This window comes from Macaca thibetana, chromosome 6 (assembly GCF_024542745.1).
Source record: "Macaca thibetana thibetana isolate TM-01 chromosome 6, ASM2454274v1, whole genome shotgun sequence".
In the NCBI taxonomy this organism is placed as follows: domain Eukaryota; kingdom Metazoa; phylum Chordata; class Mammalia; order Primates; family Cercopithecidae; genus Macaca; species Macaca thibetana.
This window is the reverse complement of record NC_065583.1, coordinates 87,733,100-87,754,225: the sequence shown is the minus strand read 5'-3', so window position 1 is coordinate 87,754,225 and position 21,126 is coordinate 87,733,100. Positions and strand designations below refer to the sequence as shown.

The window sequence follows — 21,126 nt, the reverse complement described above, 5'->3', positions numbered from 1 at the left end:
CCTGCTTTTAAAGTGCTGATAATCAACTCTGAACATCTTGAGATTTTATAAATAAAGAATATTTGGCCTATGTATAGTGCCTAATGTTCACTTTCAAAGTTCGTTTTAGTACCAAAGAATATGCATTTTAGATGTTCCAAATCACCTCTAGAAATCAATGCAGTTTTCTTTGAAGATGTATGTTTTGGGAATATTCTGGTCAGCAGACAGATTTATCACTGGTGACTTGCTGTCAATTTGTCTATGACAAGACAGAGCAGGCTGAGAGGGTGTACATGGGGGCACACAGAGTGTGTAGGTGAGAGCAGACAGTGAGCCTTGTGGCTTGAGGGAGACACAGAGCCCACGTCAAAGGGAAGTGAAGGGCAAGCGAACCCAGGTAAAACACAGTCAGGCAGGGGAAGACAGAAACATGTGGGCTGGGGGGTATGTGATTCCATGGGCTAGAAGAACAGTCTTGAAGTCGGGGAGACTGGAAGCCACGAAGACATGGCATAGAGGCTAAGCCAGATGAGAAAAACACCTAGAGTCAATAAACAGACATAGAGAGACCCATCAAGGGCAGTGACCCAGACAGAGCTAACGGGGGCAAGTGAAGCAAAGACAGCCACAGGAAGGGAGCTCAAGACTTAACATATGATAAAAGGGATGAAAATGTCTGTCTTAGGTACCACTGGCTCCTGACTTATTTTTTCCAGCAATTACACACAGAGCATTAAAAGCCATGAAGATATTCCTATGGGGGCAGTAAAAGGAACAGTGTTTCCATATTAACTCAAAATTTATAATTTTAAGTACAAATACAAATTCTTATTATTCAGTTATTTATCTAAAAACATTTCAAAAACAATTAGTTAAAATTTTTTTATCTTTAAAGAGAAGAGTTAGCTCAGGAAAAGGAGAGTTGCCACCTTTACTGCCAAATTCTTCGAAGGATTTTTCACAAATTGGTTCAGAAAGCTGTAAAAAACATGATGGCTATTTTTAATTTTTTTAAAGTGAGATTTTTGGAGTGAGACTACTTATATTCACTGGAATTACTGGAAAACTGAAAGAGTCAAAATCACAGGATAATATTGGACCTGATGAAATATATATAATCAGGGCAAATGATTATATATACTAGTGATCTATATAAATGAAGAGTTTATATTTAGATAGGTTATCTTAATTGATTCTTTAATAACTTTCTGAGAGTTCCTGATTCCAACTATTTATTATGAATGATAAACTGAAAACACAGAGTTCCTGGTGGTCAACTTTTACAATACTTATCCCCTTACATTAACTACTAATTATAAGGTAGCATACAACAATGAATAGAGGAACTGATAACTAAAAGCTACAAGGTTAACTTTACAGTAATAAAAACTGTCTGAAAAGTGTTATTTAGTTCATGAAAACATCACTTAAAGGATTAGAATATCTTCTGACTGCAAAGAGGAATGCTATACTTCTTGAGTAGTACACATACTCAAAGGTAGTACAGTAATTCATATATGCTAATATGCCTTGAATTTTAAGATATGTTTACAAGGCAAAGTATAGATTTCCAATTACCTAATTAATTTGAGCTGTGTCTAAAAACATATTAGACAACACAACTTGTCTACACATTCTGAGTGACACCACATTCTAGAGGCAATTACTGTTGATTTTTCATTGCTATCTTTAGAAGGAAATGATTATTCACTAACAAAGAAGAGATATAACTCCTTAATGTCATTTCCTCAAGAGGTATTTTCAGCAATAACGTGAAGTGACTATTTAGCAAATATTCAGTAAGTTCAGTCAGTGTAAACAGTCAATCTGGACTGTTTAAGCAAATAAAAATTAGGGTTACATTAGCAGGTTGTCTACAATTCAAATTCACCTCGTAACGGCTAACTTTCCACTTCATGTTCTGATGAGAAAATGGGGCTTAGTAGTTAGGTACATATGATCAATGGTCCCCCTCTTTACTTCCAAATCCAAGAAACGCCCATCTAATAGAGGAACTTAAGTTTAATTCTTAACCCAGAAGACATCTACTATGCTTGGTTGTTTTCCTTTTCCTTTCTTCTTCTTTTTAAAATACATTAGCTGTATTCTGTTATCTTTCTAATTTTGAAGTGCCTAGATTTATATCAAGTGTTCTAGGAAAGCTAAATTAACAGAGAAATGCCTGTCTAAGCTATAGTATGGGCAAGGAATAATGTGATGGTTATAAGTTCTGGGAGAAAATATGCTGACAGGTATCAGGCGTTTAGACAATATAGTTTTAGTGAATCTAGGTTCAGGTCTTTCCTCAAGAGCATGCAGAAAAATGACACTTTAAGGTACAGCCTTCCATCCTGTGTGCCTGGTACAAAGTGGCCAAAGGCATGTCAAGATCCCCTCACCATTCAGGTCAGACAGGAGGGATGTAGGGTAGCAAAACTGTTGATCTACCTCTGGATATAAGTAACCTTGTCTGTGATGCCTAGAGCACTGTACAAATAGTATACTTTCCTATAGCCACTTTAGGAATAGTGGAATAATAATAATTTACCAGTAACTCTGCTTTATGGTAACTATAAATCTTAAAGGACTGGTAAAACAAGTCTCAAAATTCATACCCTCTCTTCTAGTCTTCCCTTCCTGCTTTATATTTTCTCCTACATGGAGCTTACATTCTAGTAGGGGAGACAGACAATAAACTTCTGACATCCTATATACTTTTCTTACTTATCTTGATTACTGATAGTTTCCCTTACTAGAATGTAAGCTCTGTGTTGGAACTTCACCTATTGCAATTCACTGCTGTATCCCTGGTACCTGGAGCAATGTCTTGTACACAGTGACTACTCACTGAATTAATGCATGAAAACTGAATGGGCATACTTAAAAGCACTCAGGGAGCACATCTGGAGGGGGGCTGAAAGTATGTAAGCCTTAGCAGCAACACTTCTCCAAACACAGCCCCAGGTAGAATCAATCTAGCAAATAGTGTCCTGTCAGTCATGTGCCAGCCAAAGCAAACTGTGCCAACTTGTAAGAAGTCAGAATATATCAATGCTCTACAAGCTTGTCTGTTTTCAAACATTTATATTTTCCTTTCTTTTCACCCTGATAGAATGCCCCCTCATACACAGTCAAAAATTAAATTGACTATTTTGGGAAAGCAGCACATCACAGAAGATCATTTCTAATATTATCTAACTGCTGTCCCAATGTCTCTTTCAGCTTTATTGCTTCCATATTTCTATGTCCTATGAATATTTTTCCTTCAAGTATTAATTTTCCTTTTAATTTCTTCACTATATTTTCTATCATCTTTCTGTGGCCCTGATTTCTGTATAATATTTTGTGACCCTTATCAATGTCTCAGAGAACATAGGAAAGCCTAAATAAATAAGTTATTTGTTCTGTATAAATAGAAATAGAAACAGGAAAATGAAAGTATTTTTGCAAATGCCTTTTCAGTCCTATAGAATTAGAATAATCAGTAATAGTTTTAAATTATAGTCTTAAATTCTAAAATGCCTAATGGGAATATACAGTACCATGTGGAATTTTTCAGTGTCTTCCTTCTGATGAACTCAAAATGTCCCTCCGGAAAATATACAAATTGTCCCCATTTTTATACAAGATAAGTGAGGCAGATATTTACTGTTGCCACTTTATAATAAATAATTAAAATATGGACTATAAAATAAATATAGATCCTATGAACTGATTACACCATTCTCTGAATAACAGTGTCCTTAACTGGCCAATTTTACAAGTAGAAAACACCATAAATAGAGTGAGAATTGGTCTTTAGAGGAGGTAAGGCCATCATGGCTGATGGGAGGCAGGACTGGGTTGCAGCTCTGGATAGAGTAGCACGCCGAGGCTTGCATTGTGAATTCTAGCTCCAGATTGACTGCAAGAACAAACCAGCAATACTGAGAGGACGCAGACATAGCGGACTGCTCCTGCAGGACCTGGAAGACATCCCAAATACTGAGTGCCCCAACTGCAGAAGTGGGAAAGGGAGAGCCTCCACTCCCAAACATACACCCCCATTGGAGAAACTGAAGGTCTGTTTGCTGGAGAAGTTTCCAACCTTACCTGGAGCTGGGTCAATCTGGAGAGTCAAGCGAAATACAGGGTTAGAGGAAGCAGCAGAAAGGCCCTGGGAATTTGCTGGGTCCCCCAGCAGGCCATTCCTGCCTGGCACCAGAGGAGCAGGGGATAAAATTCCACAGGGAGAAGGAAATCTCTGGCTGAACTTTGTAACAATTTGAACAGGGTGAGAAGCCTCCTGGCCAGAACTCCGGGGAGGGCACAAATCCGGTGTAAAGACTCTATAGGCGAAAACCAAGCCCTTTTCTTTTGCAGCTGGGAGGCGAGTAGCCTGGGGCAAGTTTTCAAGCATGTCTTGCCCTCCGCCTGGAAACAGACTCAGGTCTGTTGTTGGGGGCACGGTGGGAGTGAGACCAGCCCTTCAGTTTGTGTGGGAGCTGGGTGAGGCCTGTGACTGCCAGCTTTCCCCCACTTCCCTGACAACCTGCATGACTCAGCAGAGGCAGCCATAATCCCTCTAGGTACACAACTCCCATGCCCCAGGGCAGCTACAGCAAGACCCGCCCAAGAAGAGTCTCAGCTCAGACATGCCTAGCCCTGCCCCCATATGATGGTCCTTCCTTAACCACCTGGGTAGCTGAAGGCAAAGGACATATAATCTTTGGCGTTCTAGGGCCCTGCCCACTGGTGGTCCCTCTGGACGCTACTGAGAGGTGACAGTGTGCTGGCAGCCCTTGCTCTCTCTCAGCGCCTCCTCGGCCTCCGCGTCTGCTCTGGCCACGCTTGAGGAGCCCTTCAGTCTGCCGCTGCACTGTGGGAGTCCCTCACTGGGCTGACCGAAGCTGGAGCTGGCGCTCTCTGCTTGTGGGGAGGTGTGGCGGGAGATGCGGAGGTGGGAACTGGGGCTGCAGGAGGCGCTGGCAGGCCAGTGCCAGTTCCGGGTGGGCGTGGGCTCGGCGAGCCCAGCATTCGGAGCGACTGGCCAGCATGGGCACTGAGGGGCTTAGCACCCGGGCCAGCAGCTGCAGAGGTTGCACTGGGTCCCCCAGCACTGCCGGCTCGCCTGCACCATGCTCGAATTCTTGCCTGGCCTCAGCCAGCTCCCCGCCGGGCAGGGCTCGGGACCTACAGCCCGCCATGCCTGAGCCCCCATGCGATGGGCTCCCACGCACCACAAACCTCCCTGACAGGTGCCGCCCCCTGCTCTGTGGCGCCAGGTCCCATTGACGGCCCAAGGGCTGAGGAGTGCAGGCAAGCAGCGTGGGACTGGCAGGCAGTTCCACCTGCGGCCTTGGTGGGGGATCCATTAGGGGAAGCCAGCTGGGCTCCTGAGTCAGGTGGAGACTTGGAGAACTTTTATGTCTAGTTGGAGGATTGTATATGCACCAATCAGCACTCTGTCTAGCTTGGGGTTCATGGATGCACCAGTCAGCATCTGTATCTAGCTAATCTGGTGGGGACTTGGATAACCTTTATGTGTAGCTAAAGGATTGTAAATACACCAATCAGCACTCTGTGTCTAGCTCAAGGTTTGTAAACGCACCAATCAGCACCCTGTGTCTAGCTCAAGGTTTATAAACGCACCAGTCAGTGCTCTGTGTCTAATTAATCTGGTGAGGACTTGGAGAACTTTTATGTCTAGCTAGAGGATTGTAAAGGCACCAGTCAGCACTGTCAAAACGGACCAATCAGCGCTCTGTAAAATGGACCAATCAGCTCTCTGTGAAATGGACCAATCAGCAGGATGTGGGTGGGGCCAGATAAGGGACTAAAAGCACGCTGCCCCAGCCAGCAGTCGCAACCCGGGTCCCCTTCCACACTGTGGAAGCTTTGTTCTTTTGCTCTTTGCAATAAATCTTGCTGCTGCTCACTCTTTGGGTCTGCACTGCCTTTATGAGCTGTAACACTCACCGCGAAGGTCTGCAGCTTCACTCCTGAGGCCAGCGAGAGCTCAAACCCACTAGGCGGAATGAACAACTCCAGATGGGAGGAACAAACAACTCCAGAGGCACCACCTTAAGAGCTGTAACACTCACCGCGAAGGTCTGCAGCTTCACTCCCGAAGCCAGCGAGACCACGAACCCAGCAGAAGGAAGAAACTCCGAACATGTCCAAACATCAGAAGGAACAAACTCCAAACACACCATCTTTAAGAACTGTAACACCGGCCGGGCGCGATGGCTCAAGCCTGTAATCCCAGCACTTTGGGAGGCCGAGACGGGCGGATCACGAGGTCAGGAGATTGAGACCATCCTGGCTAACACGGTGAAACCCCGTCTCTACTAAAAAATACAAAAAACTAGCCGGGCGAGGTGGTGGGTGCCTGTAGTCCCAGCTACTCGGGAGGCTGAGGCAGGAGAATGGCATAAACCCGGGAGGCGGAGCTTGCAGTGAGCTGAGATCCGGCCACTGCACCCCAGCCTGGGCGACAGAGCAAGACTCCGTCTCAAAAAAAAAAAAAAAACAAAAAAACTGTAACACCACGAAAGTTCACGGCTTCATTCTCGAAGTCAGTGAGACCAAGAATCCACCAATTCCGGACACACTACTGCAGTTGATGTTCTCTGGAAAGTGCCACTGCCTGGCAGGAGGCCAACCAGCACAAAAATAAAGCATCAAACCACCAAAGCTAAGAACCCTCACAGAGTCCACTGCACACCACTGCCACCTCCAATGGAACAGGCATTGGTATCCACGGCTGAGAATCCAACAGACAGCTCACATCACAGGACTCTGTATAGACAATCCTCCAGTATCAGCCCAGAACGGGGTAGACTCGCTGGGTGGCTAGACCCAGCAGAGAGACAACAATCACTGCAGTTCAGCTCACAGGAAGCCACATCCATAGGAAAAGAGGGAGAGTACTACATCAAGGGAACACCCCGTGGGACACAAGAATCTAAATGACAGCCTTCAGCCGTAGACCTTCCCTTGGACAGAGCCTACCCAAAAGGGAAGGAACCAGAAAATCAACTCTGGTAATATGACAAAACAAGGCTCATCAACACCCCCCCCAAAAAATCACAATAGTTCACCAGCAATGGATCCAAAACAAGAAGAAATCCCTGATTTACCTGAAAAAGAATTCAGGAGGTTAGTTATTAAGCTAATCAGGGAGGCACTGGAGAAAGGTGAAGTCCAATGCAAGGAAATACAAAAAATGATAGAAGAAGTGAAGGGAGAAATATTCAGGAAATAGCTTAAAGAAAGAACAATCAAAAATTCAGGAAATTTTGGGACACACTTTGAGAAATGTGAAATGCTCTGGAAAGTCTCAGTGATAGAATTGAACAAGTAGAAGAAAGAAATTCAGAGCTCAAAGATGAGGTCTTTGAATTAACCCAATCCAACAAAGACAAAGAAAAAAGATGAACAAAGCCTCCAAGAAGTCTGGGATTATGCTAAACGACCAAGCCTGAGAATAATTGGTGTTCCTGAGGAAGAAGAGAATTCAAAAAGCTTAGAGAACATATTTGGGGGAATAATCGAGGAAAACTTGCCCAGCCTTGCTAGAGACCTAGACATCCAAATACAAGATGCACAAAGAACACCTTGGAAATCCATCACAAAAAAGATCTTCACCTAGGCACATTGTCATCAGGTTATCCAAAGTTAAGATGAAGGAAAGAATCTTAAGAGCTGTAAGACAGAAGCACCAGGTAACCTATAAATAAAAACCTATCAGATTAACAGCAGATTTCTCAGCAGAAACCCTACAAGCCAGAAGGGATTGGGGGCACTATCTTCAGTCTCCTCAAACAAAACAATTATCAGCCAAGAATTTTGTATACAGTGAAACTAAGCATCACATGTAAAAGATACAATCTTTTTCAGACAATTATGAGAGGATCTGCCATTACCAAGCTACCTCTACAAGAACTGCTAAAAGAGCTCTAAATCTTGAAACAAGTCCTGGAAACACATCAAAACAGAACCACTTTAAAGCTTAAATCACACAGGACCTGAAAAACAAAAAAATGTAAGTTAAAAAGCAAAATCAAAAAAAAAAAAAAAAACAAAGTACACAAGCAACAAAGAGCAGGAAGAATGCAATGGTACCACACATTTCAATACTAACATTGAAAGTAAATCACCTAAATGCTCCACTTAAAAAATACAGAACCTCAGAATGGATAAGAACTCACCAACCAACCATCTGCTGCCTTCTGGAGACCCACCTAACACATAAGGACTCATATAAACTTAAGTAAAGGGGTAGAAAATGGCATTTCATGCAAATGGACACCAAAAGCAAGCAGAGGTAGCTATTCTTACATCAGACAAAACAAACTTTAAAGCAACAGCAGTTAAAAGAGACAAAGAGGGACATTATATAATGGTAAACGGCCTTGTCCAACAGGAAACTATCACAATCCTAAACATATATGCATCTAACATTGGAGTTCCAAAATTTACAAAACAATTACTAATAGACCTAAGAAATGAGATAGACAGCAATACAAAAAAAGTAGGGAACTTCAATACTCCACTGACAGCACTAGACAGGTCATCACGACAGAAAGTCACCAAATAAACAATGGATTTAAACTATACCTTGGAACAAATGGACTTATCAGATATATACAGAACATTTCATCCAACAACCGCAGAATACACATTCCATTCAACAGCGCATGGAACTTTCTCTAATATAGACCTTATGGATAGGCCATAAAACGAGCCTCAATAAATTTAAGAAAGAAATTATATCAAGCACTCTCTCAGACCACAGTGGAATAAAACTGAAAATCAACTCCAAAAGGAACCTTCAAAACCATGTAAATACATGGAAATTAAATAACCTGTTCCTGAATGAGCATTGGGTCAAAAACAAAATCAAGATGGAAATTAAAAAATTCTTTGAACTGAACGACAATAATGACACAACATAACCAAAATCTCTGGGATACAGCAAAGGCAGTGCTAGGAGGAAAGTTTATAGCCCTAAACACCTACATCAAAAAGGCTGAAGAGTAAAAATTGACATTCTAAGGTCACACCTCAAGGAACTAGAGAAACAAGAACAAACCAAATCCAACCCCAGCAGAAGAAAGGAAATAACCAAGATCAGAGCAGAACTAAATGAAACTGAAACAAAGGAAAACAATACAAAAAATAAATGAAACAAAAAGCTGATTGTTTGAAAAGATAAATAAGATTTACAGACCATTGGTAAGATTAGAAGAGAGAAAATCCAGATAACCTCACTAAGAAACAAACACAGGCGACATTACAACAGACACTACTGAAATACAAAAGATCATTCAAGGCTACTATGAACACCTTTATGCACATAAACTAGGAAACCTGGAAGAGATAGAAAAATTCCTGGAAAAATACAACGCTCCTAGCTTAAATCAGGAAGAATTAGATACCTTGAACAGACCAATAACAAGCAGCAGGATTTAAATGGTAATAAAAAATTACCAATAAAGAAAGTCCCGGCCCAGACAGATTCACAGCAGAATTCTACCAGACATTCAAAGAAGAATTTGTACTAATCCTTTTGACACTATTCCATAAAATAGAGAAAGAAGGAACCCTCCCTAATTCATTCTATGAAGCCAGCATCATCCCAATACCAAAACCAGGAAAACGACATAACCAAAAAAGAAAACTACAGACAAATATTCTTGATGAACATAGATGCTAAAATCTTTAACAAAATACTAGCTAACCAAATCTAATAACATATCAAAAAGAGTATCCACCATGATCAAGTGAGTTTCATGCCAGGGATGCAGGGATGGTTTAACAGATGCAAGTCAATAAATGTGATACACCACATAAACAGAATTAAAAACAAAAATCACATGATCATCTCAACAGATGCAGAAATAGCATTCAACAAAATCCAGCATAACTTTATGATTAAAACTTTTAGCAAAATTGGCATACAAGGGACATACCTTAATGTAATAAAAGCCATCTATGACAAAGCCACAGCCAACATAATACTGAATGGAGAAAAGTGGAAAGCATTCCCTCTGAGAACTGGAACAAGACAAAGATGTCCACTCTCATGACTCCTCTTCAACATAGTACTGGAAGTCCTAGCCAGAGCAATCACACAAGAGAAAGAAATAAAGGACATCCAAATCGGTAAAGAGGAAGTCAAACTCTCACTGTTTGCTAACAATGATCATTTACCTAGAAAACCCTAAAGAGTTCTCCAGAAAGCTCCTAGAACTGATGAAAGAATTCGGCAAAGTTTCTGGACAAAAGATGAATGTACACAAATCGGTAGCTCTTCTATACACCAACAAGTGACCAAGCGGAGAATCAAACCAAGAACTCAACACCTTTTACAATAGCTGCAAACAAAACAAAACAAAACAACTTAGGAATATACCTAACCAAGGAGTCAGAAGACCTCCACAAGAAAAACTTCAAAACACTGCTGAAAGAAATCATAAATGACAAAAACCAATGAAAACACATCCCATGCTCATGGATGGATAGAATCAACATTGTGAAAACTGACCATACTGCCAAAAGCAATCTACAAATTCAAAGTAATCTCCATCAAAATGCCACCATCATTCTTCACAGAATTAGAAAAAACAAGTCTAAAATTCATATGGAACCAAAAAAGAGCCTGCATAGTCAAAGCAAGACGAAGCAAAAAGAACAAATCTGGAGGAATCTCCCTAATTTCAAACTATACTACAAGGTTACAGCCACCAAAACAGTGGTACTAGCATAAAAATGGGCACATAGATCAATGCAACAGAATAGAGAACCCAGAAATAAACTCAAATACTTACAGCCAACTGATCTTTGACAAAGCAAACAAAAACATAAAGTGAGGAAAGGACATCCTTTTCAACAAATAGTGCTGGGATAATTGGCTAGCCACATGTACGAGAATACAACTGGATCCTCATCTCTCACCTTATACAAAAATCAACTTAAGATGGATTAAGGACTTAAACTTAAGACCTGATACTGTAAAAATTCTAGAAGATAACATTGGAAAACCCCTTCTAGACATTGGCTTAGACAAGGATTTCATGACCAAGAACCCAAAAGCAAATGCAATAAAAGCAAAGATAAATAGCTGGGACTCAATTAAACTAAGGCGCTTTTGTACGGCAAAAGGAACAGTCAGCAGAGTAAACAGACAATCCACAGAGTGGGATAAAATCTTCACAATCTATACATCTGACAAAGGACTAATATCTAGAATAAACACAAACAAATCAGTAAGGAAAAAACAATCCCATCAACAAGGGGGCTAAGGACATGAATAGACAACTCTCGAAAGAAGATATACAAATGGCCAACAAATATATGAAAAAATGCTCAACATCACTAATTATCAGGGAAATGCAAATCAAAACCAAAATGCAGTATCACCTTACTCCTGCAAGAATGGCCATAATAAAAAAATTAAAAAACAGTAGATGTTAGCATGGATGCAGTGATCAGGGAGCACTTCTACACTGCTGGTGGTAATGTATAGCCGCTACGGAAAACAGTGTGGGAGTTCCTTAAAGAACTAAAAGTAGAACTACCATTTGATCCAGCAATCCTACTCCTGGGTATCTACCCAGAGGAAAAGAAATCATTACACAAAAAAGATACTTGCACATGCATGTTTAAGTAGCACAATTCACAACTGCAAAATCGTGGAACCAACCCAAATGCCCATCAATCAATGAGTGGATAAAGAAACTGTATACAGTTGGAATACTACTCAGCCATAAAAAGGAATGAATTAACAGCATTTGCAGTGACCTGGATGAGACTGGAGACTATTATTCCAAGTGAGGTAACTCAGGAATGGAAAACCAAATATCATATATTCTCACTGATATGTGCGGGCTAAGCTATGAGGACGCAACGGCATAAGAATGATATAATAGACTTTGGGGGAAGAGTGGGAATGGGGCAAGGGATAAAAGACTACAAATATGGTTCAGTGTATACGGCTTGGGTGATAGGTGTACCAAATCTCACTAATCACCACTAAAGAACTTGCTCATGTAACTAAATACTACCTGTACCCCAATAACCTATGGAGGAAAAAAAAAAAAAAACGAGAATTGGTCTTTAGAAGCCAACCACAACAAAAAGAAAACAGATAAAATTTTAGTGGAGATGAGGTCTTGCTATGTCACCCAGGCTGGTATCGAACTCCTGGCCTCAAATGATCCTTGAGCTTTGGTCTCCCAAAATGCTGAGAGTACAGGCATGAGTCACTGTGCTTGGCCTTTCTTACCTGTTAATAATGAACAACAAGGCCAACTTGGGCACCAGTGTGAGACCATGGCTCTACTAAAATAAAACTAAAAAAAAAGAAAAATAGAAACAATATAACTATGCTGAACATACAGTGATATTTTCAGTAAAAATTTAAAATTTTTATCTGGTTTTAAATTACATATAAACAGGTAAGTAACACTCATAAAATGAAATTATTATGACCAATATATACTTTTTTGGTAATGGGAAGCAAATCTAGTTATAAAGGAAAAACTACAGTATTAAATAAGTGTGTATGTTTATAGGCAATTTCACTGCTCTCACTGTGAAACTTTTAGTCAAAAGATCAAAGCATATTATAACAAGAAAAAAAACTTTACAATTTAGCAAGGTGGAAAAAACACTTCATTAAACTGAATATACAGCCTGAAGATCCGTTACTAATTTGTGGTCAGTACACATGTTGAAATCTTCAAATAATATTAATATTTTAAATTACATATAACAGAAATTATTGATCAGAGAAATCTGGGTGTTTCAAAGCTACTTCATCAACCTTTGGTTGTTTCTGTTTGAATTTTCTGCCATCACCTCAATCAGTTAATGTTGAACAATTAATCTTGTTCAACATTTTTTATGGACTCTGAGGGAAAGCACTAAGTCAGGCTGAAGAAATGGTAAGTTTTTATAAGTAGGTATAGGAAATGATAGGGGTGCTGGTCCTAACTCTCTTCTTATTTGATGCAACCTAATGTTGATGCCAGCTTCTAAAGGAAGAATCTTTTTGCTAGCATAGGCCCTGAAAGCAATTCATTCTTTTTTAAAATTATGGAGAACAAGATGGTCATGATGAGCTCTTGTTCACTGCTATGTCTCCAGCTTCCAGAACAGTGCCTGGAACACAGTAAGTGTCAATAAATACTTTAGAGATAAATGGATATGTGCTAGGGAATGTATGTACAATCTCCTTCTGATTTAGGCCAAATTTGTTAGAATGAAACCCCACAGGGAATGAAAAGTTACACTTAGTAGCAAGTTCCGTCCTAAGGAAAAAAAATGGTCAGAGGAAAGCTGAACAATAAAGGTGACTTAGTAAAAGGTAAGTATGATAAAGAAATTTAATATCTTCTTTCTGATAAATTATACAGCAAAGTATAATCAGTTAGTAGGGGAGCAAGGGTAGGAACAAATTGTCTTCAATGAGCATTTTAGTGCATCTTTAGAAATAGATGCTCTTAAACCCTAAGTTATCAGGGCTAAGATGAGCCTTACAAGGCTTTAGTCTCGAAAAAAGGTTTAAAGTTGTTTCTACTTAGGCTATGCAACCACCTGAGTTTAAGTTTAAGCCTGTTGCATTAATTATCTACTGCTGTGGAACAAATAACCCCAAAATTTGGCAGTTTAAAACAATATACATTTATCATCTCACAGTTTTTGTGGGTCAGAAATCTGAACACAGCTGAGTGATACTAGCTCAGGGTTTCTCACAAGACTACCATCAAGGTGTTGGGCTGGGGTTGTAGTCATCTCAAAGAGCTCAACTGGGGGAGAATCTTCTTCCAAGGTCACTCACATGGCTGTTGGTGGACCTCAGGTCCTCCCTGGCTTTTGGCCCGATATACCAGTTCCTTGCCATGTAGGCCTCTCCACAGGGCAGCTTACAACCTGGCAGCTGATTTCCATCACAGTGAGCAAGCTAGAGGACAAGAGAGAGCCTGAGGGCTGCCATCATTCACTGCTCTTACCATGTTCCCCATTATCCTTAAGCAGCAGCCTCGAGGATAAAGCTGAAATGACCTTTGAAGACTCATCTGTGACTGCTAGGTGACAACACCTTGTGTGGTTGGACAATATCCTCCAAATACGGACTTTTCTCTAAATCAGCATTTAATTTAGGTTGCTATTTGCCCCAAATCTGGGAATAAAGGCATAGATATGGGACTGCCTTCTTTTCCCACTATCCTTAGTGATCCCACTATACTTAGTGAAGTAGAGCTCTTGCTTCCCATGCCCATTACTTCAGATTCTGCTGGTCTAAAGGTCTTAGTTCCAAAAAGGAGAAATGTTTCCATTAGGTGATATAATAATAATTCCTTTGAACTGGAAGTTGAGACTGCAATCTTGCCACTTTGGTCTCCTTATGCCCCTGAATCAACAGGACACGGATGTACTGGATAGGAGCACTATACTGGATGGGTGATAAATCCTGATTTCCAAAGGAAAATGTAGTTGCTACTACACAATGGGTAATAAGTAATATCTCTGCAATGTAGGAAATGCTCCAGAGTACCTGTAAGTAGTTTCTGTAATTACAGTCAATAGCATACTATGATCACCTAATTCAGGCAGGACCACTAATGGCCAAAACTCTTCGAGAATGAAGGTGTGGATCATTTCACCAGGCAAAGAATCTTGACCAACTAAAGTGCTTGCTGAGAACAAAGCGCACCTCATTTTACTGTGCTTCAGTTTACTGCACTTCACAGATACTGATTTTTTTTAACCAATTCAAGTTTTCTGGAAACACTGCATCAGGCAAGTCTATCGGAGCCATTTTTCCAACAGCGTGTGCTCACTTCGTGTCTCCCTGTGCTAATAAACTTTTCCATTATTGTCATGTGTTATGGTAATCTGTGATTAGTGATGGATTTCCTTCCTTCTTTCCTTCCTTCTCTCCTCCTCCTCCTTCTTCTTCTTTTACAGACGGGGTCTTGCTCTGTCTTCCAAGTTGGGGTACAGTAGTACAATCATAGCTCATTGGCTCACCGTAGCTTTGAACTCTTAGGCCCACGTGATCCTCTTGCCTCAGCCTCCTGAGTAGCTGGGACTGTAGGTGTGCACTACCATACTTGGCTATTTTTAAAAATTTTTTTTGTAGAGATAAGGTCTTGCTTTGTAGCCTGGGCTGGTATCAAACTCCTGGCTCTGAACAATCCTCTTACCTTGGCTTCCCAAAGTACTGGGATTACAGGTAAGAGCCACCACACTCGGCCTTGATCACTCATCTTTGATGTTACTACTGTAATTGTTTTGAGGTGCCACCAACTGCACCCATAGAAGACAGTGAACTTAACGATAAAGGTGTTCTGACTGCCCCACCAACTGAGCAGTTCTCCTGTCCCTATCCCTCTCCTGGGGCCCCCCTGTTCCTTGAAACACAACAATTTTGAAATGAGGCCAATGAATAACTCTCCAACGGCCTTTAAGAATTCAGGTGAAAGGAAGAGTTGCATATCTCTCACTTTAAATCAAAAGCTAAAAATGATTCCGTTTAGGATGACATGCATGTCAAAAGCCAAGAGGGGCTGAAATTTAGGCCTCTTGCACTAAACAGTTAGCCAAGTAGTGAATGCAAAGGAAAAATTCTTGAGGAAATTAAAAGTGCTACTCTAGCGAACACATGAATGATAAGAAAGCTAAACAGCTTTATTGCTGATCTGGAGAAACTTTGAGTGGTCTGGTTAGAATATCAAACCAGCAACAACATTCCCTTAAGCCAAATCCTAATCCAGAGCAAGGTCCTAATTCTCTTCAATTCTATGAAGGCTGAGAGGTGAGGAAGATGCAGAAGAAAAGCTGGAAGCTAGCAGAGGTTGGTTCATGAGATTTAAGGAAGGAAGGAAGCCATCTCTGTAACATAAAAGTGCAAGGTGATACAGCAAGTGCTGATGTATAAGCTGCAGCAAGTTATCCAGAAGATCTAGCTGAGACTATTGATGAGTGTAGCTACACAAAATGACAAATTTTCAATGTAGACAAAACAGCTTCCCACTGGAAGAAGATTATGGCCATCTAGGACTTTCATAGCTAGAGAGGAGAAGTCAATGCTTGGCTTCAAAGCTTCAAGGGACAGGCTGACTCTCTTGTTAGGGGATAATGAAACTGATGATATAAATTGAAGCCAATGCTCATTTACCATTCCAAAAATCCTAGGGCCCTTGAGAATTATGCTAAATCGGTTGGGTGCAGGGGCTCATGCCTGTAATCCCAGCACTTTGCGAGGCCAAGGTGGGTAGATCACCTGAAGTCAGGAGTTCAAGACCAGCCTGCCCAACATGGCGAAACCCTGTCTCTACTAAAGATACAAAAAATTAGCATGGCATGGTGACGGGCGCCTGTAATCCTACCTACTCGGGAGGCTGAGGCAGGAGAATCACTTGAACCCAGGTGGCGGCAGTGAGCCAAGAGCGGCGAGAAAATCGCTTGAATCCAGGAGGCAGCACTGAGCCAAGACTGTGCCACTGCACTTCAGCCTGAGTGACAAGAGCAAAACACTGTCTCAAAAAAAAAAAAAAAAAAAAAAGAAAAGAATTATGCTGTGCCTATGCTCTATAAGTGGCACAACAAAGCCTGGATGACAGCACATCTGTTTATAGCATGGTTCACTGAATATTTTACGCCTGCCATTAAGACCTACTACTCAGAAAAGATTCCTTTCAAAATATTACTGCTCCTTGGCAACACACCTGGTCATCCAAGAGCTCTGATGATGAACAAGGAGATTCATGTTGTTTTCATGACTGCTAACACAACACCCATTCTGTAGCCCATGTAACAAAGAGCAATTTCAACTCTTAAGTCTCATTATTTAAGATACACATTTTGTAAGGCTATGGATGCCAGAGACAGTGATTCCTCTGATGAATCTGGGGCAAAGTTACTTGAAATCCTTCTGGAAAGGATTTACTATTTTAGGTGTCATTAAATATTTGCTTTATTGCAGTTGTGTGGAATGGATCTCACAATATCTTTGAGGTATATCTGTACTGAATGGGTAACAGAAAAAGGTAGTTATAAATACCAGCTATAAGTATATAAGTTATAAATACTTATATATATAACTTACATATAAGTTATAAATACCAGTTATAAGTATATACCAACATAACTGGTTACAAAAACAAAGCATGTAGTAGTACTTATTTTGATATGAATATTTTTGTATATACATATAAGTTAAATATTTCTGTTTTCATGTTCTCTCTTATTCCTTTATCATCTAATATAACACATTGTCAAAAGTAATTAACTTTTATTTCTCAGTATTTAAATTACAGGGTACCAAGGGTGAGAAGAATGAATATCAGCAAAGGACAATAAAGGGATTCTGTTCCCTCTTCTAGGAAAGGGATTAGTGTGTTTTTGCTTGTAGTGTGTTTTCGATTGTACATTTAAATGGCTGTATGATATTTGGTAGAAGCATGACTTTCTTAATATTAACATCGTTATTTGGACAGTAAGTCTATTTTGAGGAGATGTACATCAGTGCCAACTTGGCAAGAGGTGGACTGTGGTGGCTTTTGAATGTGTCAGTTTGGTTAGGTTGAACTACATTTCCCAGAATTCCTTTCCTGTCTGTTTCTGGTTAGGATGGTACATAAGGGAGATTTTTTTGTGGAAAATTTGGAGGGGTAAAGTGAAGCAGCAGCCATTTCTAGTTCACACATCTTGTCACTTATCTGCTGGCTTGCCTTGTGGTGTGAGGCAATAGCTAGGACTGCATCTGCTCCACCTTCCCGTGAATTCTCCTTCAGCAGCTCTGACTCCTGGAGTAGGTGCAGGTGTTTAGATCCATGACAAAGGGCGCAGGGCTTCTACAAGACATCCACAGAAGCAACAAGACAGAAGCAACAAGAACTGATATGGGCCAGGTGTGGTGGCTCATGCCTGTAATCTCAGCACTTTGAGAGGCCAAGCTTGAGCTCAGGAGTTCAAGACCAGCCTGGGCAACATAGTGAGACCTCGTCTCTACTAAAAATCAAAAAAATTAGTTGAGCATGGCAGTGTGTATCTGTAGTCCTACCTACTTGGGAGGCTGAGGTGGGAGGATCACTTGAGCCCTGGAGATCAAGGCTGCAGTGAGCTAAGATCACACCACTGCACTCTAGTCTGGGTGATAACGTGAGACTCTGGAAAAACAAACACACATACACACAAACAAACAAACAAACAAACAAACCTGATGTGGGTTTAAGCTTACCTTCCTGAACTCCAGCTCTCGCTTATGGGTTCTAGCTCATTGTTGTCTCTGCCACTTCACATTCATCTTCCCTTACCAACTGCCTGCTCTGTGAACTCAAGCTCCTCCATCAGATATAAGGTCAACATCCTTACAGAGATTGCTCAACCAGCCTCAGGTAAAGTCCCAGTGACAAATCCGTTCCTATATGCAGTTTGTCTTCATTATGTGTGGATTCTAAACTTACAAATTCACCTACTCACTAAAATTTATTTGTAACCCCAAAATCCATACTCATGGCATTTTTGCAGTTATTTGCAAAATGCACATGTGCAGAATGGTGAAAAATTTGAGTCATTCATTCTTAATTAAGGCTGAACAAGGTCATGCCCTGCCTTCTTGTTTCAGTTCTTACATTGTGAACAAGTATCCTTTTTATAGACTATTTAGTGCCACAGTTTTCTATTTTTGTGCCTTTTTTTGGTTTCACTGTTTACAATAGCCCCCAAATGTAGTGCTGAAGTGCTGTGTAGTGTTGCTAAGCACAAGAAGGCTGTGTTATGCCTTATGGAGAAAATATGTGTTAGATAAGCTTCATCGAGGCCTGAGTTACACTGCTGCTGGCCATGAGCTCAATGTTAATGAATCAACAGTATATATTAAATAAGGTGTCATTAAACAAAAACACACATAAACAAGTTTACATATTGATTGGTTGACAAAAATGTGACCAGAAGCTCACAGGAACCTGGCCTTGTATTTCATCTAGGAGCTATGATTATTTGCTAATTCAGTGTTTTTAGTGACTTCACATTATGTAACTAGCATAAATAATGAAAATTGATTGTATAATATTTAAGAACACACACATACATACATAGGCGCATAAGTATGTGTGTGTATATGTCTATCTCTATGTGTATGTATAGTAGCATATACATCTTCTAGTGGTTCTGTCTCTGTGGTTGAACCCTGGCTTATAGACTTATAAAATTCAGCTATAATGATAGTGAAACTCAGTTGAAGTTTAGGTATTAATGATAGTGACATTTAATTGTAACAGTAGTTCTATACCTAGAATCTGAACTATTCTCCAAATTATTTTCTTCAAATATGTACACATATTTTCAACTTTAAGTACTCAGTGATTAGCTATCACTTACGATTGTTAACATAAAGTAGTTTGTGTTCCAAACTTTTACCCATTCTCCAGCACCCATGGCCAGAGCAAACCCATTTCTGCTATCAGTTATAACAAGATGCCACTGCTTACTTGGTTGAGAACTGTGAAAGTTGAAACCAGAAAGCTTACAAATGTCATTCTCTCTTCTTATCTAGTGACTCCAATACAAAGACTTTAGGCTGGAAATCAATGCTATCCTTAAACTTCCTAGAGTCCAACTGCTCCTGACGTGCTCACCTCTTCACCTCTTCCCTTTCAATAGGCAGTCCAGTCTTGCCTTTGTTCCCTGTGAACATCTTCAGATCCATTCCTGCTGTTGCTCCTTAAATTGCTCTGTCTCCTTTGCATAGGGTGCTATCTTGCACGTTTTCCCACAGTCCAGAGTCTGTCTGTCTAACACAAGAAGCAACTAAAATCTTTACATGAAATATTTTTTTCTAAAGTCTCTAGGACACACAACATCATTGCCTGCCTGTCATATCATTGAGTTGGAACTCAGAGACACATATCCTATGAAAGATCCTGTATGTCTGCCCAATCCTTGTTGTTTAGGTATCCATGTATGTATGTCTTATCTCTCTAAGTTTCAACAGCAGTTGTCCATACTACTCTTGAATTGTTTCACCTATTCATCTTACCGAGTTTGTTGGTAAGCATTTTAAGTTACTTAACAAATATGTGATAGAGGATTCTACCCATGCATAATATTACCAATTATTCATCCAACAACTCAAAGACAAAAACAAACTAATTCACAAAATAGAATTCTACATTTCATTAGCATATTTTTCACCTTGATAAACAACAGCAATCATATATCTCTTATCAAACACATACCTGCTGAGACGCGGGGGCAATCAGGTAGCATGGACTCCACTGATGTGTCTAATGGTTCTGAGCTAGAGACCCAATTACAACAGTTCTGCAACGTAATAGAGACAATATTGTTGAAATACAATTTAAGCCAAGACCAAATGTTGAGGAAGAGATTAATTTATCCTATGAAATCAACCACTAGACTGTATTCAATTTATTTTTCAATACACTTAACATTTTTTTCTTACATAAACAGTAATTATTCATAATTAACATGACTGTGAAAAAGGTTTTTTTGTTTGTTTTACAATTCAGCAAATCATCTGTGCTGATATTAAGATGACATGTAAGGGCAGGGCATGGTGGCTTGCGCCTATAATCCCAGCACTTTGGGGGGAGGTCGAGGCGGGCAGATCACTTGGGGTCAGGAGTTCGAGACCAGCCTGGCCAACATGGTGAAACCCCTTCTGTACTAAAAATACAAAAATTAGCTGGGCATGGTGGCGCATGCCTGTAGTCCCAGTTACTTGGGAGGCTGAGGCAGGAGAATGGCTTGAACCCAGGAGGCAAAGGTTGCAGTGAGCTGAAATCACTCTATTGCACTCCAGCCCGGGTGCCAGAGGGAGACCCCGTCTCAAAAAATAAATAAAATAAGATGACATGTAACCTTCCATGAACCATGATGCAATATATTTCCAAGTGAAGTTTAGAAGGCCAAGCAGTAAACAAATAAAGGTATTATAATTAATGGAAAATAAAAGAAGTATTCATTTTTAACTTTTAGATTAAAATAAATATTAATATGAACACAAGAAAGAATAGCCAATTTTTAAACTATATTCTTTGCATAATACCAGAATAAATGAATTTTGTATTTACTCCTCAAAATCTGACCCATATAAAAATACTATTTTTAAATTTTTACTTTTAC

The 21,126-nt window shown here is 40.2% G+C and overlaps 1 protein-coding gene across 14 annotated transcripts in view; it reads right to left on the bottom strand.

The window, feature by feature from the left end:
- Positions 1-21,126, bottom strand: part of FAM172A (family with sequence similarity 172 member A) — a 483,877-nt gene that overhangs the window by 143,116 nt on the left and 319,635 nt on the right. For all 14 annotated transcript variants that reach the window (XM_050794318.1, XM_050794327.1, XM_050794314.1 and 11 more), the window contains one exon: positions 20,217-20,301. In XM_050794318.1, the coding sequence (XP_050650275.1) occupies positions 20,217-20,301 (85 nt within the window). The remainder of the gene's footprint in view (positions 1-20,216; positions 20,302-21,126) is intronic.